General features: G+C 36.2%; 1 protein-coding gene across 1 annotated transcript; it reads left to right on the top strand.

Moving 5' to 3' along the window:
• Positions 1-24,320: 24,320 nt before the first annotated feature.
• Positions 24,321-25,937, top strand: LOC121737203. Its single transcript, XM_042128804.1, has one exon. It carries the CDS (start codon positions 24,516-24,518, stop codon positions 25,434-25,436), a length of 921 nt encoding a protein of 306 aa, XP_041984738.1. The 5' UTR covers positions 24,321-24,515; the 3' UTR covers positions 25,437-25,937.
• The last annotated feature ends 205 nt before the right edge of the window (positions 25,938-26,142 follow it).

Genomic DNA, 26,142 nt, shown 5'->3' with positions numbered 1-26,142 from the left:
ACGGTGGTACCATTTTGACTGGCCTAACTTTGTAGAAGATTTTTTGTCAAACATACGTGGTATCTTATTATCTTAAGTTATAAACTCTTTGTTAAAATCCAACATGACTTCTAATGAATATTATAATATCGATAAAATCTAAATATGACTTTTACGCCAACGACAAACAGTTCACTTTCATAGAAACCAAGACGTAAAAGAATTAGCCCCAATTTCACCAACGACCGTTAAAGTTAACGCTCGAATTAGTATCACGTTACCTCTTTCGTTTTTCTTATGAATGAAAGAGAAGACATGACATTTTAACAAGCTGTTAACACTAACAGACGTTGGTGAAATTGGGGCTAACTCTGGCCGGTGGCCAGTAATCTTTGTATAACACTTATTTGATGATCATAAAAGTGACATAAAATACAATGTTATGTCATACTTTTCGGGTCAAATAAAATATAGGAAACTGTATAGTGTATTATGTATGCCACTGGCAAAGGGGTATGAAAATTTTTGTATGGAGCCTGGCCGACCTACTTTCCGCCATTGTGTTTTTCCGCGTTCACGAATATTTTTTTCAAAAATGGATAGCTAACATTAATGCAAGCAAAAAATAATCTTGAACAAAACCGCGTAAAGTGTCACATTTGGAAGATTTGAGCTGCCAAAGTTGCAATATCTTAAATTGGTAAAACTTTGGCAGCTCATATCTTCGAAATGTGACAACTTACGTGGTTTTGTCCAAGATTATTTTTTGGTTGTATTGATGTTAGCTAACCATTTTTGAAAAAAATATTCGTGTACGCGAAAAAACACAATAGCGGTACGGTAGGTCGGCCAAAATCTTCGTACCCCTTTTGGATTTAGAGTTTCCTGTTAATTATCTCAAGCCAAATATACGATAACCACAGGATTAAGTTTTAGGAACAAAAAGTAAAAGGGCAAAGTCTCTGGTCTTACTTAAAATAAATAAATAATATTCATTATAGATATGTTCATTATAGAGAGTTCACTGTGAAAGTAGCAGAGCTGAAGGACCAAAATTTTTTTTCACTTTTGTATGGGGAAACTCGTGACGCTCGGGCCCTTGCCCATACAAAAGTGAAAACAAATTTTCGTCTTTGTATAGCTAGTATTATAATATAAATCTAACTATACTTAATATTATCTATGCACTTTTACCGTGGGTTAGGTACTTTTACTATCCTAAAAGGACAAAATGTATATTCAATATTGTTAATATCTATGTTATCTACTGATCAAAAGCCCTCAAAATACATTTGGAGTTAAGGGCCCGACCTTTCTCTCTATGAATATTTATTACAGAAGCCATAAACATCACTAATCGAAATAGCCTTGTTGTTATACTGTCACCATGGTATACGATATCCAATAAATTAATTAACTTTACCAGTTAAAAACTCGACAGACGTGTATCAATTCTTCAGTGTCAACAGCTACTTACCTCAAATACGTCTTTCGCAGTCACGAAAAATGAAATCTGTAGTTTAAGTCATATTAAGGTTATTTAAGAATCTGTCCGGCATACTAAATTGGGTTACTAGGGACACACTCAGGTGCTCTATAAAACGTCACAGGTTCACAGAAAGCACAATTATTTGAACGAATAATGCTAGTGTGCCATCTTATCTGACTATGTCATCTTGAGCACAATTCCCCTAGTACATTTCATGTCCAGCTAGTAGTTTTAACGTTTTTTGGGTTTTTTGTACCAACAAACAAACCTTTATATTTATAATAACTAGAGATCGCCCAATGATCTAAATTCGACCTTACTTGCAATGACATTAGGACTACTACCTATATTTTGTAAAAAATATTGACTTCATCATAGTTTTTTTCAATTCTTGTCTCTGGGACTCAGCTGATCTCAGACTGGCCGTTTAAGCATTGTCTAATAGTACTTATCTAAAATTAAATAAAAAAAACAATAATCCATTTTCAATTTGTCGACTTGTTGTCAACAGACTTCAACCATAAATAAAAGAGTATAATTCGTATGTATAGGCTTTTCACTCAAAAATCTGTCATATTTCCTAGTAGTACTGTCGTAGTGTGTGTAACGTTTTATTTGTTAAAAGTATATATGATAAAAGCATAATTTTAAAATAATATTAGCTCGATGCACTCCTTCACCATATAAACTATAACTGTGCGAAATTTCATTCACCTACGTTTCCCCAATTTTCGTAAAAAGGGTTATAAAATTTTTCTCTCACGTATCAATATATAGATTTAAAACGTCACAGGTTCACAGAAAGCACATTTATTTGAACGAATAATGCTAGTGTGACATCTTATCTGACTATGTCATCTTGAGCACAATTCCCCTAGTAAGTACATTTCATGTTCAGCTGGTAGTTTAAACGTTTTTTGTACCAACAAACAAACCTTTATATTTATAATAATTTAAGTGAAGACAAGTTAGCTTATTAAATAATTTGTCATATTTTTAACAAACGACTCAATCCGTATTGGTGTCACAACTATAATTCATAGAAGGTATTTAAATTAGGATTCATTTAATATTTAAATTCCGCTCTAAAATATCAGTTATGATATTCAATCTCAGCATGGCCCGATGGAAAAATAAGCCATATGTAATAGGCCATATAGAGTTAATAAACTTGCGAAGGAATGTATCATATTGTTGGAGCCAAATAGTAGCTATGCTAAATGTAGAATGAAGCAAGTCGTTTAATAAATAAGACGTTGCTAACAACTCATTCAAAGTCAGTTCCCATAATATAATTTAAGGGTAGGTAGTTTGTAAGAATAAAAATATGTCCTTGTATGGGGCTTAGAGATCTTTATGTCCCTATCTAAAAACATTCATTCGCTTAGGCCTCAGACGTAAAGAGATCCGAAAATAAACGCGCATTTATAATATTAATTGTTATACTTCTCCGTGATTATATCAAAACTATATAACGCGCGCAAAACTTGTTTATCGCGCCGGAACCGTACACTTTTCCGGGATAAAAATATATTTTGTCCTTTCCCGGGACTCAAAGTATATCTATACCAAATTTCAGCAAAATCTGTTCAGCGGTTTGGGCGTGAAGAAGTAAGAGACAGACAGACTTTCGCATTTATAACATTAAGTATAGATCTTTGGCTTACATATAACAACATGACACCATTTCTTAGAAATCTGGTTATCCTGGTCCTTATCTAAATAGGTCTACCGCATTTAAATACGGTATTTATTTAGCAATTTGTCGGATTGATATGATATAACTGTGCCTAGCGCTAACGATCATCACGGCAAATGACTAACAACAAAAAGTGATCAAATTGCCCTTACTAGAAAGTGAACTGATGAAGGTAGAGTTAAATGTATGCTAATCATTCGAGAAAAACCCGCAAGAAAGTGGGTTTCACTTTAAACAGGATTTTTGAAGGCACGAATATTGTTGTTGCCCTATTTGTGGATGTTCTAGAGCAGGGGTCACCAATTTGTTTCGCTCGGGGTCCATTTAAAGAAATAAAATGATTTTCGCGGTCCACACATTTTATTAAAAAAGTTTTATTCATTAAACAGAGGTAATTTCGGAAATTACAAAGGTATTTATTTACATATCAATGACAAAAGTGACAAATAACTTGTGAAAAGTGAAAATTAACGAAGTTCATCTTCGAAAATGATTGGTCCGCACACAATGGGTCCGGATGCCATTTGGTAACCCCTGTTCTAGAGAAATACGGCATTTAAAAGCTGTCATACCGATTTCTGTAGCCGGTTAATGGAACTGAACATGAGCCGTACATTTTTTAGGAATAAAAAGTATCCTATATTTTTTTATCGGGACTCTAAAGTCCATACCAAGTATTGCCAAAATCGCTTCAGCGGTTTCGACGTGAGTAGGGAACAGACAGACATTTAGTATGGACGTAAGTACTTTTACGCGTGTTGACATTCGAGACTGAAGGTGCTTACAATTAGGCAATTCATCTGCTCATTCGTCGTCTTTTAAAAATTAGGCCCGCAAGAAAGAAAGAAAGAATGAAAAAGAAATGAAATAGTTTTATGCTAAGTAGCGCGTGCGATTTGATTTACAGTCGTAATCGTGGCTTTAAACTTTTATAGGCGAAAACATCTTTATTTATTGCTTTTGATGTCTAAGAATCTATACTTCCATTCTATATATTATTAAAAATATAAAAGCGGGTCCCTCTGTCTGTCTGTTACCTCTTCACGCCCGAACCGCTGAACAGATTTTGCTGAAATTTGGCATGAAGATACTTTGAGTCCCGGGAAAGGACATAGAATACTTTTTAATTTTTATACCAGAAAAATGTACGGTGCCGCGCGACAAACGAATTTTGACGCAAAGGAGTTGCGGACATCATCTAGTTAAGAGGATACACCAGGGGCTAGAGAAATGACAAAAAATTACGTGTAATATCTATAGCTGTCTCCCTTACCTCAAGCCTATACCGCAGAACGCGATAGAGACAGTTGCAGAAAATCAACGATTCGTTGTCCCCTGTTTCCTTCTCCAAAACTTAACCGATTTGAGTAACTTTTTCATTAAATATTAAAGAAAGGCCTGAGCTGTGTTCCTATGTTTTAGTTTTTTTTGTATAATCTAGCCAAATCTGTTTTCTGGCTGTTTGAACACAGCGGAAAATCTGGCCATTTTTTTTGGGTTTTTGAACGTTCATATCTTATTTAATAATTAAATTATGAAAAAAAAGAAAACATAGGGACATTGTATTAGTGGCCGTAGATATTCAGGAAAAAAATTATAACTCTACTAGCATTATCCAGGGAGGAAACAGGGGACAACGTTTTTATGGAAACGGGACTCCTCTTAAATTGCCGGATATAAGATGCTTTTAAACCAGAGAATGCTACGCGCTTCATAATGAATTTCCAGTAAATAAGACTTAAACGCGCGCGCTGCCTGCTCATATTATAGTAAACTTTATTAGTTAACTAGCAGTCCTGGCAAACGTTTCTTTGTCATATTTAAAAGAATTTCACCCGAATTATTTTATTGAAGTGACTAAATAAGTATGTCACCATGGCAACGTCCATCGCTATCCCGTCGCACAAACAATGGTCGCCGTCAGTCTCGAGTTGTAATAATTTACTATTATTTATTCAACAAATGCACTTATCAATATAAAAAGTACCCAGTAGCCGATTCTCAGACCTACCGAATATGCATATAAAGTTTGGTAAAAATCAGTAAAGCCGTTGTCAAACCGAACATTGTGACACGAGACTTTTATATATTAGACTAGCTGTCCCGGTGAACTTTGTGTCACATTAAAACCTTCCCTGGACTTCTACAAATATTTTAAGACTAAAATCAGCCCAATCCGTTCAGCCGTATTCGAGTTTTAGCGCGACTAACACATTTGAAAATCCATTTTTATATATATAGATTTTAGTATCCTTTTTGTAATAAAATTGTTTAAGATGTGTCATCTGTTCCAGTAGAATTATAATATTATGAATATTATAATGTTATGTATTTAAAACTCTGAAAGTTTAGAGGAATCAATAGATTCATTTTAGTATTAAAAGTGACCCTGAATCGCAGTCAGATTTTTTTCAGGAAATGTTTTCCACTATAAATATACAAACTGAAAATGTAATTACATAATCTTCTTAATCATTTACATTCTCATTTGGCTGAATATTAATGGCACGATATGTAAAAAATGACGTTGACGATACACGAATGAAATGGCACGAATGGTTTTGGTAATTACTGTTTCTCGTATCACAAATCTATACTAATATTATAAATGCGAAAGTATCTCTGTCTGTCTGTCTGTCTCGCTTTCACGCCAAAACTACCGAACCGATTGTAATGAAATTTTGTATACAGATAGTCTATAGCCTGATAAAGGACATAGGCTACTTTTTTACTGGAAAAAAGGGTTGTAAGGGGGTGAAAATACGAAAATTTGTTCAAATTAAGTTAGTTCCAAAAATACATAATAGATGGCGCCGTGCGTCTCTTACATGGCGCTAACGCTTGCCCAACATCTTTCTATAAGAGGTGGTATCATCATAAGTTCAAGTTGCGATTTTTTTCGATTGTTATTTCTTTTTTACGTTATTTAATAAGTCAGTACTTTATATTATATAGTGTTATAGTGATACAGTGACGTAGTGATATAAGTACAGTTTACAAAATGAAATATTATGTGCACACTGCACAGCTGTTTTGATTTAAGGGGTACCTACCAGGGTTTTTTTTTATAAAAGCTTTTGACACCAATTTTGTTGACATCTCGCGCTATAAACTGAAGTCCACGCGGACGAAGTCGCGGGCAACAGCTAGTTTTACATAAACATAAGCAAAAATCATGCGAACGAAGTCAAATGAGTTTATGAAATCGAAAGATTGTTATAAGGACTGGCTCGTTCAACTGTCTCCTAAGTAAGTACCCCATTGAGGTCTATTATCAATTTTTAAAGCTCGGAAATTAGAGCATGGTTTCGTGCAAAATTATTATATATTTTTTGGTTTAGTAATATTTCTAATTTGACGTTTTTGGTAAATAGGTATAATAAAAAATGTCATAGTAAATGTAATATTTAATATATCACTTACTAAAAATATAACAACTGTATAATAAGTATTAAATGATACGTTCATTTATACTGTTTTTTGTCTTGGTTGTCTCACATCCATACTAATATTAGGAACGTGTCTGTCTATTTGTTACCTCTTCACGCCCAAACCGTTGTACCGATTTTGCATAAAGGTATGGAGATACATTGAGTCCCGGAAAAGGACATGATATACTGTTTATCCTGGAAAAATTACGGTTTCCACGCGATAAACGAATTTTGGTGGGACGGAGTTGTAGGCGTTATCTAGTTGTATATAATACTAGCTGTTGCCCGCGACTTCGTCCGCGTTACCATAGTAGTTCACATCCAAAGTATTATTTATTGTACAAAAATATTCAATATACAGAATTGACTTCCTACGATTTTATTATATATAGATGTTCCGCGCGGCTTCGCTTGCGTAATTTAGGAATTTCACGCAACCGTACATTTTGCAGCAAAAAATAGCCTATGTCCCTTCACGTGGTCTATTCTCCATGTTTGCCAAATAACATAAAAATTGCTCCTGTAGTTCATAATATAATAAGCAATTCCATATAATTTCCCCCGTTTTTTCCATATTTTCATCTATTTCTTCACTCCTATAAGTCTTACGTTATAAAAATATAGCCTATAACCTACCTCGATGAATGGGCTATCTAACATTGAAAGAATTTTTCAAATCGGATAAGCAATTCCTGAGATAAGCGCGTTCAAATAGGCCCTTCCATATAATTTCCCCCGTTTTTCCCACATTTTCCTCTATTTCTTCGCTCCTAATAGTCTTAGCGTGATAAAATATAGCTTATAACCTTCTTCAATCAATAAGATATCTAACACTGAAAGAATTTTTCAAATCAGACCAGTAGTTCCTGAGATTAGCGCGTTCAAATAAGCCCTTTCAAATAATTTTCCCCCGTTTTTTCCACATTTTCCTCTATTTCTTCGCTCCTATTATACTTAGCGTGATAAAATATAGCCTATAGCCTTCCTCGATAAATAGGCTATCCAACAGTAAAAAAAATTTTCAAATCGGACCAGTAGTTCCTGAGATTAGCGCGTTCAAACAAACAAACAAACAAACAAACTCTTCCCAATTATAATATTAGTATAGATGTCTCGAATAATTACGCCTCAGTGGTCTAGAGCGCAGCTCTTGACTCGGAGGTCGTGGGTTCGATTCCCGCGTTGGAAACATGTTATTTCCAAGTTTGGTTAGGACAATGCAGGCTGATCACCTGATTGTCTGACAAGTAAGATGATCCATGTAAAAAGTCGGTCCTGCGCCTGATCTCTCGCCAGTCGTGTCGGTCTTCCGTCCCACTGGGTTATGAGAGTAAAGGAATAGAGAGTGCTCTTGTGTACTGCGCACACACTTGGGCACTATAAAATTACTCCTGCGTAGCTGGCCTGGTTTCAATGAAACCGACCACCGTTACCGAAACCGGTGTGGGAGCTATTATTATTATTTTAACCAACTATAAAAAACAGTATAATAATATGTTCGATTGTCTACTTAAAAGTTAAAACGCATTCTAGTAAGTGTACATACATACAGTAATGTTTTTAATTACAAATTATTTGTTCTAAACTGAGCTTTGAGGTATATTATATGTTTTTATTAAAAACTTTACAAGGTTAACAAAATTTCAACCGATTTACTAAAGCCGAGACATTTTTTTACTTTAAAGGAATTGTGCCTGCAATCATAAAAGTATTATCATAATAATAACAATATTCTTAAGCACTAATTTGATAATGAGTGTGGGAAGGACATTTCGGTGGATCAATATAAAGTTTCTTGAATTTTATTGATCATTATCATCATCATCGTTGTCCATTGGTGAACGTGGACCTCCTCCAACGCCTTATAATACAATACTTTAGGGTATGTATGTGTCTCTTATAAATATTTTACTGTGAAAATAGCAGCGCTGTACAAAAGTATTAAAAAAAAGTTACTCTGTACTTTTTTTTAATACTTTTGTATGAGAAAGTCCATGACGCAGGGGCGCTTGCCCATACAAATCACAAAAAAATACTTTCACAGTCAACTTTATACAAGGGACATATGCACACCCTAAAGTAAGTAAAGTAATATCACTTAGTTTTGTTGCCTGTTTAATACAAATAATATGATTTATTAATTTCCACTCATTATGTATGTCCATACGAAATTTCATCCGAATTGGTGCGGCGGCGGCGGCTTAAGCATGAAATGGTTAAAGACTGGTACACTTTCCCAATTATAATATTAGTATGAATATGAATTATAACTAAATATAAATCAAATATATTGATGATAAAAATGTAAGCAGAGTGTTAGTAGGCTTACTACAGAAGGTTAAGAGGGCGACTAACCCGAAAAATCAAACATCGGCCTTCTTTCTTCACACTCACGCCCGTCTTTCATATGCCAGGTAAAAAAAGACGACGCGGATTCATCGCCAAATTAGTTATTTCTCTATAACTCGATAAATATACAACATTTAAAAAATTCGCTTGGTCGGTTTCTCAATGATAGAATTTGTTAAAATATTAAAACAAATGTGTTAAAATATTAAAATAGTTCAATGCACGGTTATGGCAATAAATGAAAAATTCCTGAAAATGGATCTTTGCGATTTATTTCTATAGAAAAAATTTTAAGATATCGTGTTTTTGCTCAGATCGGATTCTTGAAAATGTAATGTAGTATTTAATTTTAGAAAATGAAACAATTCGGGGCTTATTTTCAAGTATAAAAATGAATTATAAAATTGAAAATTTTGGGTATGTCGCCCCCTTAAGTTATTTTATAAAGCCAATCAGAAATAACTGGGCGCAGAAAACAAGTTTACTTTATAAACCGACTCCAAAAAGAAAAAGGTGATATAAGATATTATAATTTAAATACCTGCAGGACCAGGCTCAGCCTAGTGCATAACAATTTTAACACTATTATCAGGTACATATTTGAACACTATTGTCAGTTTCTTTTTTACTCCCAAACCGCTAAACCGATGTTGCTGAAATTCTGGACATCAGGCATTCTTGTCTAAAAAAATGCGGAGCTAGAACTAAGAATATTTCAAATAACTAGGCTATATTAAAAACTTAAAAAATATGTGCACTTAACCCTGTAACTGCATTTTCTGATTAATTATTTAGTTAGGAAATAAAAATTAAAAGCATTACATTTAAATGGGTCTTACTGGGAAAGAGGTCAATATTTTTAACAGCTAAGAAAAATAAAGGGAGCACCTATGGCCTAGCTATTTTAAATAATCCTAGGTTTGGCACGCAGTATTTTTTAGACCAACATTGTATGGAAATTGCCTGATGTCCTTTGGTGTGAAGATACTTTGAGTCCCGGGAAAGAACACTTTATCCCGGACTTTTTATCCCGGAAAAATGTAAAGAATTTTGGCGCAACGGAGTTCCGGGTATCATCTAGATTCTAGCATATTATATAACAAAATAGATATGTTTAATGGGAAGCGGCTATGCAAATATTTAGATTTTTTAGTCTTAAATAAAACACCCATAATAGAATAAATAACCCATTGCATATATTAATTATATAGCTTTTTTATGACTGCCCCTAGATCATTAATTTAGTCTGCATTTTAGTGTTTTCAATTTCGCTAGCCTTTAATTGTCTCTCAGGCTAACAAATACGATTTTAATGTAAATTACAATAGGTTTTCTGAGAAAACGTTGAGTAATTTTTATAGAAAGCTTTTATCACATGTGATTCTTATTAAGGTCTAGATTCTAGAATATGGATAGCCTATAAATTAGTTTATTCGAAATCTAAGAGTGCCGAAAATAATTTATAATCTAAACACAAATTTGGGCTTAAGGAAAAAGCTTGGAGCTAATATTGGAGAAAAAGAAAAAGACCAAGTGCGAGTCGGTCTCGTACCATTAAAGAGCAAAATTAGGCCAAAAATTGTGTTTTTATATGGGAGCCCCCTTTTATTTTTAGGGTTCCGTAGCCAAATGGCAAAAAACGGAACCCTCATAGATTCGTCATGTCTGTCTGTCTGTCTGTCTGTCTGTCCGTCCGTATGTCACAGCCACTTTTCTCCGAAACTATAAGAGCTATACTATAGAAACTTGGTAGGTAGATGTAGTCTGTGAACCGCATTAAGATTTTGATACAAAAATGGAAAAATTATTAAAAATTTTAGGGGTCCCCACAGGTACAACTGAAACAAAAAAAATTTTTTTCTTCTAAGCTATGCGTGTGGGGTATCTATGAATAGGTCTTGAAAAATCATATTGAGGTTTCTAACATAATTTTTTTCTAACCTGAATAGTTTGCGAGAGAGACTCTTCCAAAGTGGTAAAATGTGTCCCCCTCCTCTAATTTCTAAAGTAGAGGCATGATAAATAACAGGCAAATAACCTATAAGCAATGAGACACTTGGTTGACAGACAAGAAAAAGTCTGTCTTGCTCTAACAATAGAGTATTCAATATATTTGTTTCAACTGTGTAAAGTGTGAGTTGCCAGAGTTCAAAATTTCGGTCAGATAGTTATCTATGGAATAAATGACATTTGAAAAATTTACTATGACTTATTCGACGGTTAAGAGGATTCCACACCGCCCTTTTTTCCATACAAACGTTGTCCCCTGTTTCCTCCCTGGATAATGCTAGTAGAGTTATAATTTTTTTCCTGAATATCTACGGCCACTAATACAATGTCCCTATGTTTTCTTTTTTTTCATAATTTAATTATTAAATAAGATATGAACGTTCAAAAACCCAAAAAAATGGCCAGATTTTCCGCTGTGTTCAAACGTTCAGATAACAGATTTGGCTAGATTATACAAAAAAAGCAAAACATAGGAACACAGCTCAAGCCTTTATTTAATCTTTAATGAAAAAAGTACTTAAATCGGTTAAGTTTTGGAGAAGGAATCAGGGGACAACGAATCGTTGATTTTTTGGATTTTCTGCAGTTGTCTCTATCGCGTTCTGCGGTATAGGCTTGAGGTAAGGGAGACAGCTATAGATATTACACGTACTTTTCTTTCATTTCTTTAGCCCCTGTTGTATCCTCTTAAACCACCCAATAACTTTATTCTTCAGTTAACTATCCGACATTTTATCTGAGGATTGAAAAATCGGCCCTAAAAGAAATATATGATGTACATTTCTATAAAAACTACCAACGAAAATTGGTTTGAACGAAATCTAGCGAGTAGTTTTTTTATACGTCATAAATGGTAAACCTAAAACCAACAAAAAAAAATTTTTTCATCTAACCTATGCGTGTGGGGTATCTATGGATAGGTCTTCAAAAATCATATTGAAGTTTTAAATAATTTTTTTCTAACCTGAATAGTTTGCGAGAGAGACTCTTCTAAAGTAGTAAAATTTGTGTCCCCCCCCCCCCTCTAACTTCTAAAGTAGGGGCATGATAAGTCTAAAATAAATATATGATATACACTACTATAAAACTACCAACGAAAATTGGTTTGAACGAGATCTAGCTATTAGTTTTTTTTAACGCCATAAATGGTAAACCTTAAATTAACTTCCATTAAATCAACTGAAATATAAAAATAAATCGAAAACCTTTAAATTTCATAAAAATAAACCTTATTGCTGCTGCGGAACCCTTCATGGGCGAGTCCAACTCGCACTTGGCCGGTTTTTTAATTTAATGTTAATATTATTATTAAATATTAAAGTACACATATAACTAAGGACATTGAGAAAAAATCAAGGACCTACCAGTTGCCATTATTGATATAGAGCAGGGGTTCCCAAACTTATTTTGTCTACTGCCCACTTTGAGAAAAAATATGTTTTAGCGCCCCCATTGTTTAAATTTAAAATGTATCTAGATGAAATCAATTACCCCCAAGCCTCTACACAAGGCCCCATTTTTTTCTGGGTCCCACAGCGCCCCCCTTTAGACATTCAGCGCCCACAAGGGGGCGGTATCGCCCACTTTGGGAAAGACTGATATAGAGCAAAAAAAGGCCAAAATAAATCACGTTTGTTGTATAGGAGCCCCCTTAAATATGAATTTTATTTTGTTTTTAGTACTAGTTGTTATAGCGGCAACAGATATACAATAATTACTATAATCTGTGAAAATTTAAACTCTCTAGCTTTTCAACGTGGGAGAGCCATGCTTCGGCACGAATGGGCCGGCTCGACCGGAGACCCTCCCCTATTCCCTTCCCTTCCCATCCCTACCCTCCCCTATTATCCTATTCCCTCTTAAAAGGCCGGCAACGCACCTGCAGCTCTTCTGATGCTGCGAGTGTCCATGGGCGACGGAAGTTGCTTTCCATCAGGTGACCCGTTTGCTCGTTTGCCCCCTTATTTCATAAAAAAAAGCAATTACCGTTCTTGAGTTATAGCCTGGAGACAGACGGATAGACGGACAGACATTGAAGTCAGTAATAGGGTTCCGTTTTTACCCTTTAGGTACGAAACCCTAAAAAGTCAAGTTCTGAATAAATCTAGATTATTTTTTATATCCTACTTGTTCACATACACCGGCCACCGGCGGGGCTAAAATAGTCACATTTAGCAATTCCTCTCAATCAATTCAGCAAATGAATTGTCAAAACTGTCAAACTGACAAATGTCAAATCAGTACAAAAATACAGAAATAAATTGCAAGCAAAGTTGCATATTGCTATTTAAGAAAAATGAATCATATTATGATTCATATCATGATTCTTCAAAGCGACCATTTTAGCCCCGCTGTTCGGAAACTCCGGCGAAAAGAAGCGGTATAAGACGATCAATTTTATTGTGCACTATTATTGACGGTCTTGGTTTAATATTGAATGCACCCGCCTTTCATTCTTATTGCCAGATAAATTGTTCAATAAAATATTGTTCAATATTATTGTTGGTTTAGGGGCTGCTTAAAAAACTCGCACTTGCACTCATGCAATAAAGAAATACAATATTTTACTCTGGGAGAACCATCCTTCGGCACGAATGGGCCGGCTCGACCGGAGAAATACCACGTTCTCACAGAAAACCGGCGTGAAACAGCGCTTGCGCTGTGTTTCGCCGAGTTTACTGGAAGCCCAATCCCCTACCCTATTCCCTTCCCTACCCTCCCCTACCCTATTACCCTATGGCCTATTCCCTCTTGAAAGGCCGGCAACGCACCTGCAGCTATTCTGATGTTGCGAGTGTCAGGTGACCCGTTTGCTCGTTTGCCCCTTATAATTATAAAAAAAAAGCACATTAGGTTGACTAATTAGTTTCTCTTTATATTTCAATAAAATTGAATCGGAACTGAATAATCCTTATTTAGAAAATAAATAACGCGTGCGGCTCATTAAACCTTGATTCTGGATCTAAACAAACTTTCCTCGATTACCATTTGACCGCAAACTTGAACCTGTTTTAGTTTTCTTCTAGCCATGAATAACAAACAAAAAAAAATAATGAGGAACTTATTGGATGAAGCAGGTAAGTAACAGTTTAAAAATTGAAGTTTTTTTGTTTATAATAAATAAAATAAATAAATAAAAGGAAGCTGTGGACATAGCGAGCATTCGTGCTCGCTGTTTAAGGCCCAGTAGTCCCTAAAATAAGCAGGTTGATGTCTGTCAGTACGAATATCGACGTTAAGGACATTAAAATAACATTCATATTAGCGCACCTTGTACAGTGGCTGTTACGCGCTCGCCGCGTGCCTTGATAATAGAAAATAGGAGTAAAAACCTTTTGTTTTTAGTATTACACAAATCAAATACATCAAATCGTTTTTTCTAGAAAGTGTGTAATTTAGCCATAAAATGATTTAATTTTGAAAAACAGCGTTATAAGAGTCATCTTTGAGATTTTTTCTATCGAGCAGAATTTTTCAAATTGTGTACTGAATACTGATATACCTTTGCGTATAGGAAATTTCCTCAATTTAAAACGGTACTTATTTTATACTTAAATAATGACATTTCCTTTACTAAAAACGTGTTTTGAAAAACCCATTTTACGTAGTTGCAACAACCACAGCGCCTTACTAACTGTACCCGTAGTAAGGGTCAATAAATCAGACCGTAACGCGACTCGTAGACGCATTTCTAGCATGTATTTGACAGATTTGCAAGACGTCTCACGCAATTGAAATCTGGCAATTCTGTACAAACTTTGAAATGCATCTACGCGTCGCGTTGTTGCGGTCTGAATTGACCTTAACACGACGTACAGACTGCACGAATTCTCGCTGTGTTATGTGTAATAAGTGACATTACAGCCGGAAAAATAAAAATGTATTTTATGTATAGCCAATATTTAGCCAGATGATGAGGTAGGTAGGTTACAAGGTTTGTTCAAATTATAAGGGATAAAAATGCTCTTAATTTGTTGTCTGTTAGTTACCTACTTTATTTACTCAATTCTTCAAATAAAATATGCATATTTTATTGCTTTGTTTTATATAAAATATTTAGAATATTTCTCTTATCATTTAAATCATCGTATAACAATAAAACATTCATAATCCATCAATGTTATTGGAACCAAAAATATAACATTTTCAACATTTTTGGTGGTCCTACTTCTTAAAATATTTTTTTATTTTTATGGTGTGAACTAGTTTATTTTTACATGGTCCGTATATTATTATAATAGCATTAGAAACTGAGCCTAGTTTATAAAATATAGACGACACATCGCTACTTTTTTGCTACTTAGCCTGGGTATAAATTTATGTAATGTCAGTTAACATTTATTTTGATCCAATAGCAGGCGCCATTTCAAGAATTCTTTTCTGAATCTGCAATGTAGACAATGGAAACTGGATTTGGCTTGTGTGTGTAAAAGTTTTCATAATTTCATTTTATATCACTAATTTCATAAATTCATAATAATATCACTAACAGTGACATATTATGAAGATATTTAATGACGCCCGTTTCGTTTATCGCGCGGGAGGCGTACATTTTCCGGGATAAAATGTTAGAAATTAGGATACATTTTATCCCGGGACTCAAAGTATCTTCATACCGCAGCAAAATTGGTTCAGCGCGAGCAGTTTGGGTGAAGAGGTAACAGACAGACAGATATAAGTACTTTCGCATTTATAATATTAGCCGATGTCATCTAATTCCTTAGGACCTGAGGAATAGGGAATAGGATAATGCCCTGCTTTATCACTGACTGACTGTAAACTAATCGAGAGATTTCCAATTAGTGTGTTTAATAAATTCAAATTTTTTGAGAATCATCCTCTTATCAACGTACCGCTATATTTTCCCGTCAATTTAAATTGAAATGTAAATGAAAAATGCCAATCGTTTGTGACGGCGCCGAATGTGTGATAAAAAAGTCCATTTCTAAGTTAAAAGTTGTGATTAATATGCTCTGTGCGTCATAGAAATTCGAATTCGGTTAATTTGGTAGATATTAATTTTTTTTGGTATAACGAAACACGGACACGTTAAAATATTGAATGTGAAATGTTAACTGAGCTAGATTTAAACGAGTTAAAACTCTTTTGGTACAAATCACATTTTTATAAAAGAGTTAAAAAAATGTTAGTGAAAAGTCTTTAGACGATGCATTATTGTATAAATAAAAAAATATATGTTCCAATTTTGAAATTTGAATTCCCACAGAGCTTTGAAAATAAGGCAAGGAGGTTATTATTATTTTTCTGGGTCGTTAGAAAGAAAGAGGTGAAAACTGTCCCTTTAGATATACTTATATTATTTTTATTAATACCTTATAATTTTGTAATTTTATATCAACTACTTTTAAGAGTAATTAAGACAGACAAAATTTCTTTATTAAACATAATGTTAATTTTCAACAAACAATATAAGTACTTTTTAAATATGATTGTAATTATTAATTACCTGTGGCGTGTAAATTAGCGATAGTGGTAGTCATATACCTCTACCTAATGTCAAAAACAATCATTCATTATTTAAATAAGTAATATTAATTTCTCTATGTTTTTGTATTTGAAATTAATAGTAAGGTTAATTGCAATCCTTAAATTTATTGCCTAGTGCTAGTCTAGTAATTTTTACACTAACTCAAATCACTGTGACACTGAAGTATTAATAGTTTAATTTATTTTTTAATATTTTAACAATAAATTAACAAATACTTTATTAGTATATTATCTACAAATCTAATATTAATCACGTTTATTATGTGAAAGAGGCGTTGATTAAAATATTTTCCTCAAGTTAGTGATAAGCAAAATTGGTCTTGGTCTTGCAGTCTTGGTCTTGGTCTTGCAAAAATGCAAGAACACAACCAAGACCAAGACTACCCTAAGACTAGCAAGACCAAGACTAGGTGTGCAAGAAAAAGACCAAGACCAAGACCGACTATGCAAGAGTCTTGCTCCATGCAGCTTGCAAGACTCTTGCTAAAAATTTTTATAACAATATAATATCTACTTAGAACATCAACAATTTCAAGTTCTTGTGATACAGCCTGGAAACAGGCAGACGAACAGGCAGCGATGTGTAAGTAATTGGGGTCCCGTTTTGACCCTTTAATTATGTAACCATGCATTTAAACTAAACATTTGGGAATATACGATGCGGCCGAAAAGGAAGATCTTCCAACCGAGAGAGAATCCGAAAATGTGGATTTTGAAAGATAAAATAAATGGGCCAAGTACGAGTTGGGCTCAGTTTTTATAGTAATGTACATCATATATTTTTTTTAGACTTAACATGCCCTTACTTTTGAAGTTAGGGGGGGGGGGGCACAGATTTTACCACTGTGAAAGAGTCTCTCTCGCAAACTATTCAGGTTAGAAAAAAATATATTAGAAATCTCAATATGATTTTGAAAGACCTATCCACAGATACCCCACACGCATAGGTTAGATGAAAAAAACTTGAAAGGTGTCCCGGATGGAACGAAGTTATTTCTTATGTGAAAAAAACCTGTATACACTAAAAAAACACAAAAAAAAAAACAAAAAAATCATAACAGGCTTGCTATCTATACATAAAATAGAATATAATATTGCTTTGTATTCTATTCAAAAACATTTTTTGGTTTCAGTTGTACCTATGGGGACCCCTACAATTTTTAATAATTTTTATATTTTTGTGCCAAAATCTTAATGTGGTTCACAGACTACACCTACTTACCAAGTTTCAATTGTACATCTCTTATAGTTTCGGAGAAAAGTGGCTGTGACATACGGACGGACAGACAGACAGACAGACATGACAAATCTATAAGGGTTCCGTTTTCGCCATTTGGGTATGGAACCCTAAAAATACTCTAGAATAAATTCGAGGGAATGTTCTTATTTTTCAAACTTTTCATGTAGCTAGTCTAAGGCTGGCTTCTCACGGCGTGTGATATCACAAGCCGTGCCGCGCCGAGCCAGCTATTACGAGCGAGCACGAGTCACAGGCGAGCTCGAGCCACCCCTTCCTCACGGCGCGTTATATCACAAGCCGCGCCACGCTGACAAACATTCAAGTAAAATTAAACTTTATAAACACGAAAATAGATATAATTTTGCTCTAAGTCACTACGTAAAATAAGTAAATTTTAATGAAATGCAACTTTATTCAGTAGGCAACTAGGTTGCATTTCAATTTATGCCGCTAATTTTATTATATTAAGTTTAATTCCTTTATTTTGATAACAGATGCCGCTGCTTGGCGGCTACATCGCGCTATAGCTAGCAAGAAGATATTTGTTATAGGTATAAGGTGCTTAATTAGTATGATATAAAAAATTACATATTTCCATTCACACTCACTCTTGGTGTTGTAGATTTATCATGCCAGAGCGATTTTAGTCCCAGGGTAGCCGTACAGACGGATTTTGTGATGTTGTGCTCGAACAGAAGCATCGTTCTTCCACCAGTTTGTACGTGGGAGAGCCATGCTTCGGCACGAATGGGCCGGCTCGACCGGAGAAAAACAGCGCATGCGCTGTGTTTCGCCGAGTGAGTGAGTTTACCGGAGGCCCAATTCCCTTCCATATCCTCCCCTATTCCCTTCCCTTTCCATCCCTACCCTCCCCTATTACCCTATTCCCTCTTAAAAGGCCGGCAACGCACCTGCAGCTCTTCTGATGCGGCGAGTGTCCATGGGGGATGGAAGTTGCTGTGATGAAAAAAGGGGGCAAACGAGAAAACGGGTCACCTGATGGAAAGCAACTTCCGTCGCCCATGGACACTCGCAGCACCTAAAGAGCTGCTGGTGCGTTGCCGGCCTTTTAAGGGGTAATAGGGGAGGGTAGGGAAGGGAATAGCCAGTAGGGGAGGGTACGGAAGGAAATACCCTCCCCGGGTAGGGAAGGGAAAAGGGTAGGGGATTGGGCCTCCGGTAAACTCACTCACTCGGCGAAACACAGCGGAAGCGCTGTTTTACGCCGGTTTTCTGTGAGGACGTGGTATTTCTCCGGTCGAGTCGGCCCATTCGTGCCGAAGCATGGCTCTCCCACGTCAAAAGTGTAAATTAGCGGCATAGATTGAAATGCAACCTAGTTGCCTAGTGAATAAAGTTGCATTTCATTAAAATTTATTTATTTAACGAAGTGACTTAGAGCAAAATGATATCGTGTTATTAAAGTTTCATTTTACTTGAATTTTTGTCGGCGTGGCGCGGCTTGTGATATCACGCGCCGTGAGAAGAAGTGGCTCGTGCTCGCCTGTTTGCTCAAGCAGCGCCTTTGAAGTTACCGATTTTAATCGGATCGGGACGCGCCTGCACGAGCCGCGCCGCGCCACCCCTTCACACAGCGCGTGGCTCGAGCGGGCGCGGCGCGGCTCGTGGTAGCACGCGCCGTGAGAAGGCACCATAATAATTTAGGTTTGAAAATGTTTTTTCGAGAAAATTAAAACGTTTACAAAAAGTTTTGAAAAATGTTTGCATGACCAAGACTTCTTGAAACACCAATACCAAGACCAGACAGATTTGAGCAAGACCAAGAACAAGACTGCACCGCAAAACCAAGACCAAGACCAAGACTGGATGAGTCTTGGTCTTGGTCTTGCTTTGCTCATCACTACCTCAAGTATAAAATCACTAGATGTCCCGCGCGGCTTCGCCCGCGTAAATTAGGAATTTTACAAAAACCGTACATTTTCTCATAAAAAATATTTCCCCCGTTTTTCCCACATTTTCCTGAGTTCTTTCTTCGGTCGTATTAGTCTTAGCGTGATAATATAATATAGCCTTTAGTCTTACTGGATAAATGATCTATCTAACACTGAGGTAAGTTTTTAAATCGGACCTGTAGTTCCTGAGATTGACGCGTTCAAGCAAACATACTCTTCAGGTTTATAATATTAGGTAGGTATAGATTTTTTTAAATTATCGCTTGACAAACTCGAGTCTCGATCTAAAAGACTATGAAATGATATAATATGGTAGTAATGATGATGAATGTAATTTGCATAGTAGCATATGCTTTCTGTTCTTAAAACAACGCCGAAACTCCCAAACTTGTATCTATAAAGAATCAGGAGTTCTCTCAGCACCTTCCGAACCACGGTATACCAGGTATAGGTGCAAAATCTTACTTGTTGGTAGCATATGCTCAGAATACTTCTCACGAAACCGAAGTCACCACATGTTTCCCTATAAGTTTTGAGGAGTTCCCTCGATTACTTATGGATTCTTCATCAGATCACCACTTTTGTGAATATAATACCAAATTGGGAAGATACCCTATATACCAAAAGAAAAATTTTGAAAATCGGTTAACAAACGGCGGAGAAATCGTTGAATATAAGAAAACGAACATAACACCTCTCCCATTTTGAAAGTCGGTTAAAATTGTAGCCTATGTGTTATTCTGATGTATAAGCTATATTATTGTAAAGTTTCATTAAAATCCGTTCAGTAGTTTTTGCGTGAAAGAGTAACAAACATCTATACATACACACATCCATACATCCAAACAAACTTTCGCCTTTATAATATTAGTAGGATCATAGCTATAAAGGTACCTACCCAAATGAAATAACTAACGAATTTTTGTTATTTTTTTTGTAACAAATTGGTCTGCTCAAAAAAAAAAGTATATACTTTTATTATAATTTGTTACCTGACAGATGAAAAATTGCCAAAACAGTAAATATGAGTACCTACCTAGATATGAGTACCTACCTAGATTTTTCCCTCAACTTTGTTGCGCCAAAATTCCTTTATAGTGCACGATTGGATTTTTCCAGGATAAAAATACCCTTTGTCCTTTTCCAGGTCTTGAGGTATCTGTATTCTAAATTTTATCAAAATTAGTAATACGATTTAAGTATTAAAAACCTAGTTAATGCTCAACATAACTAACGTATGGAGATACTTTAAGCCAGGTGGCGGCAGATGGACGGATAGTCAGACAAAAACACGGATAGACCGATTGACCCACGCATTTTTAATATTAGTATGGATTATTATTTATTAATAAATGAGCATCAGATTCTAACAGTAAGTGAAACTGTCCGGCTGTGGTTTTGGTTAAACTAGTTTTGAATTTAACTTTTTCTTGTTCTAGAACACGATTTACAAGTTTGAATTTGAGTGAGCTATGGTAGTGTAACTGTTCTCAATTACAGATGAGATATTTACTTGTTTATATAAAATAGCTGACCGGTAAACTTTGTTTTGCTGTATACGTTATCGGTATTGTTAAGTCAGATCACAGGTGGTTGATCTCATAACAAGAATTTCATGGGTCAATATACGTAATACTATTTAATTACGACATAATATTTTTTTATTATGAAATAAGGGGGCAAACGAGCAAACAGGTCACCTGATGGAAAGCAACTTCCGTCGCCCATGGACACTCGCAGCATCAGAAGAGCTGCAGGTGCGTTGCCGGCCTTTTAAGTAGGGTAATAGGGGTGGGTAGGGAAGGGAATAGGGTAGGGGATTGGGCTCGAGCCGGCCCATTCGTGCCGAAGCATGGCTCTGCCACGTTAATTTTTAGTGCAAATTTTTATAAAGGTTAAGTATAAAATATTTTGGCTAAATGCGTTTGCCTGTTTAACTTCTTCAAGAACTATATGACTGATGTCGACTTGTATCCAGCGGGGCTAAAATGGTCACATTTAGCAATTCCTCTCAATCAATTCAGCAAATGAATTGTCAAAACTGTCAAACTGACAAATGTCAAATTAGTACGAATTACTAAATGTGAATTGCAAGCAGACTTACAATCATAACATGATTCATAATATGATTCTTCAGAGTGACCATTTTAGCCCCGCAGATATTTTGAGTCCAGGGGACCATAGGATAGTTATTATCCCGGAAAAATGTACGGTACACAACGAAGTCGCTGGCTATCAAAAACGCGTAGAAAATCATCATAACATAGATCTAGCCTACTCACGGATCTAGGGTAATATCTAGCGATATTAAGACTTGCCAGCATTAAAAATCAATGAAGAAATAACACATCAGCAAACAGGAAACGTATTGGGCAAAAAGTGAGCAAAAGCTATTACAGTCTTCATTGGCGCGTGGAGGGAAATCGTCTTATAGGGTTACCGAACCTTGTACCGACTGCGACAGAAGGGTTATGTTTTTATGCGTGTCTATTAAGTAAATATGGATGGAAGGTTTAGGCAATAGTATTCAAATGATTGAATCACATTGGCGTGGGCGTAAGAAGTGAATTAGCAAATTACTCTTGGACAATTTTGGGACTAGTTTGGGGTCATTCTGATATTAATGTAGATGGCGTTACTTTTTTATATGAATATTCTTCCGTCAAACGTCGAATCATATCCTATAAGTTTTGGATTCGGCATTCTTACCTTATTCAAAAAAACATTTATATAGATAATTTTCAATTGACTTCCAAAAAAGGAAGCAGTGTTTGGCACAAAAGTACTTACCACTTAATTTAAATTAATGAAACTAAATCGAATTGTATGATAATTAATTCACTTAAGATGTAGAGTCGTTAACACTCGCCGACTCTATCATTATTCAAAATTTAATTATTCACAGAGCATTGATTTAGCAACAAAAAATGTATGAGCAATACAAGTCCATAAGTTTTTATGATTTACCTGGTTAGGATGGAAAGAGGGAGATATCTATTTATCTCGTTTCTTCCTCTAGGAAGATTTACAGAAACAACTTGCTCTTTCACTCAAAACTTTTCAAAATTTAAGAGGTAAGGAGTTACCTCATAACTATTTTTTTAGAAAAGTCCTAATTCTCCAAATTTAAAACGATTAAGAAGTATAGTCTGTCAAGAAAGTGAATAAATTAAAAAGTGGCAACATCGTAGTGACATCCCTTTTTTCTTAGATTGATTTGAAAGGGATGACACTACAATGTTGCCACTTTTTAATTTCTTCACTTTCTTGACAGACCATAATTCAGTCAAATTCTTCGATTTTTGAATTAAAACAAAATGGATGCTCTAAATTCTAGGACCGGCTACGCTCGACTCTGAGCCAAAACCGTATCTAAACATCAATATTTTCTATTTAATAATTATTTAAATGACTTTATTATACCATAAATTTCGACTATTCCCATATCGGCGATTTTCTATTCTTTCACTGATTAATTTATTATTAACAAAGATAATATGCTTTGATTAGATGTTTTTGTAACCGTGTCATGATAGTTATAGTATAACTTATACCAATTTCTTGACTAAAAAATAATATTATTAAGTATGTTGTGATTTTCACTTTGTAGAAATATTTTAGGTCGCTGCTGGTTGTACAGAATTTACCTCAGTCGTCAAAGTGGTCCCGAAAACCCCGAACTGGGGCCATTCATTTGACCCTGCTTTTTGTTTTGACATTCCATGTAAGTTGTAACACGTATAGTTCTTGTTGTCTTTAATATTTTTACTTGTAGCCAAATTAAACCTCATTCGTGTTCCTTTTAATTACCGAACGATTTGGATGAAACGAAGCGGTCAAATATTAGAAAATATCACGAATTTTTAATGAGTACAGTGGCGTAGCTAGGTACCAAGAGGTCAGTCAGTGCGATTAGCGATGCCTCGGGAGTCGGGACCCCGAGCTCAGGAAACCCCTCATTCTCTAATTAACAATTAATAAATTAAACATCAGAATGTTATATATGTAATATTTTTACGGTACCTTTTGGAATTTAGTTAGCAAGATAACTGATTACCTACCTAGATTTTAACTTGCAAAAATTTACGCAACATCTAACTTTCAAACACGCCCCAAATCAGAGGGCCAACACGTCGCCAATGGTTGCCCTACCGTCGTTATCGTCCCAGTGTCCTCGGATACCTAGCTACCCAGCAAACATTTTCGTCATATAGTTAAACATGTATATGACCTTGAGTCTTATTAAAGTTATTTTACAGTAATATTTTTAACTCTTCGTCATGTATTGGTGCATTATCTGACCAAATAGACGTATACAGTTTTTGTCGTATTATAATGTCGTATAGACGTTATTTCGATTTTCTTATACGATCGTCATATAATAGTGTCTACGAAGACATCTATAAGACTTGCATATACAACTTTTCGTCGTGTAAACGTTTTCATAGTGTGGTAACATTTCTTCGGGTGTAAATCTGCTGAGGTTCAGGCACTTACATGTCTTCTCTCGCAGATTTCATCTCGCTCACACGTGTCCCTCTCGAGATCTCCCCTCTCAGTTTTTATCTCTTTCACACTGTGTTTAATCTTCCCTCTCAATTTTTGTCTCTTTTGTAATATGTATTCCCCTCTCAATTTTTGTCTTTTTCATATGTGATATGTTTTGTCTCTATCTTTGTATATTATATTGTCTCACTCTCACTAACCAAATTTTGTATATATAGCCGTAAGTTTTGTAAATAAATCACTCATTTCTGATCCTACAGTCGAGTATCATTTATCTCCTGTACCAAACTCTTACAAGTGGTGACCCCGAAAAGAAGAACACTATCCTCAAGCATACCAACGCTTGAAAGAAGAAGAAAATTAGAAGAAAACTCACAGAAAATATTTCAAGATGGAAAATCCGACCGAAAATCAAGCCGAAGCTTTGCCCGTACCTCAACAACCTGCAGCTGCGAGTGCTACGACTAGCAACGACGTCAATTCCATCGATTTGGCCGCCATCTCCGTGCAATCTCGACTTCTACCATTTTGGCGTGAATACCCAGATCTATGGTTCAACCAATTTGAAGCCCTCGTCCTGCCGATGAAGACCAGCGACGACAACAAATTCAGATACGTCCTAGGCCAACTACAAGCTACTGATTTACGACATCTCACGGACATATTGTCGAGTCCCCCGCAAAAAGGAAAGTACGAAGCTGTCAAGACAAGATTACTCTACGTGTACGGAAAATCGCAAGTCACGAACTTCAAACATCTTCTCAGCGAACTGGAACTGGGAGACCAAAAACCCAGTCAACTCCTACGACGAATGCGGGAACTCGCCGGCAACATGCTCACAGAAGACGGCATCAAGATCGAGTGGCTAAACAGATTACCGCAGCAAGTGCGAGTTGTATTATCCGTCAACAAGGACTCACCGCTCGACGTACTCGCGGCGATGGCCGACAAAATGCTAGAATACTCATCGACCAGTACCATCGCAGCTATAGCAACATCTCCGCCGACACAGTATCAGCATCAGCCGGGTCCAGCCCCCAGTACGTCAAACGAAATATTCATGGCCACGCAAATACAACTTATGGCTAAACAAATCGAAAAATTAACACTCGAAGTCGCCGAGATACGCCAAGGAAGACAGAGGCAGCACTATCCTCGTCACTCTCGTTCCCGTTCAAGATCGATGAGACGGCAATACAACCATCAAACTAACAAAGATGAATGGTTATGCCGCTATCACTACAAGTTTGGAGATCAAGCTCGACAATGTATATCGCCGTGTGCAAGACGCAACAGAAATTCGGAAAACTAGAGTTAACACCGACCGTGGCGGACGTCGGTGTTTCGTCTGCGAGCAACCGCCTATGTGTCATCGACCGCAACACCTCACAACGTTTCCTCGTCGACACTGGCGCTGAAATCTCAGTCCTCGCTGCCTCAAGAATACAGAAGTCGAAGCCAACACCGAATACCTGCAAGCTCTATGCCGCAAACAATACGCCAATCAATACATACGGCGAGAAGAATCTACTACTAGACTTGGGCCTCCGTAGACCGTTCAGATGGTCATTCATCGTAGCCGATGTCAAGACGTCAATACTCGGCGCAGATTTCCTCCGTCACTACAAGCTACTCGTCGACTTACACCGAAAGAAGATAATCGACAGTGTCACTGAACTAGCTATCAACGCGGTATCAGTGACCACATCTCAACCGTCGGTCCACATCCTGAGTCACGATCAAGTATACCACGACATTCTGCAACAATATCCAGATGTACTCCGCCCGATGTCTACAAATTCGCCGAGCAAGCACAACGTCACTCATCACATCGAGACGACCGGCGCGCCACTATTCGCGCGCGCGCGCCCTCTGCCGCCCGAAAAGTATAAAGCGGCGAAACAAGAGTTCGAGCGACTGATGGAGATGGGCATATGCCGCCCGTCTAAAAGCCCGTGGGCCAGTCCACTTCATGTCGTCACGAAAAAAGACGGAAGCCTTCGAGTGTGCGGCGATTA

The sequence above is a fragment of the Aricia agestis genome, chromosome 20 (genome assembly GCF_905147365.1).
Source record: "Aricia agestis chromosome 20, ilAriAges1.1, whole genome shotgun sequence".
Lineage (NCBI taxonomy): Eukaryota > Metazoa > Arthropoda > Insecta > Lepidoptera > Lycaenidae > Aricia > Aricia agestis.
This window is presented reverse-complemented; position numbering and strand designations above follow the sequence as displayed.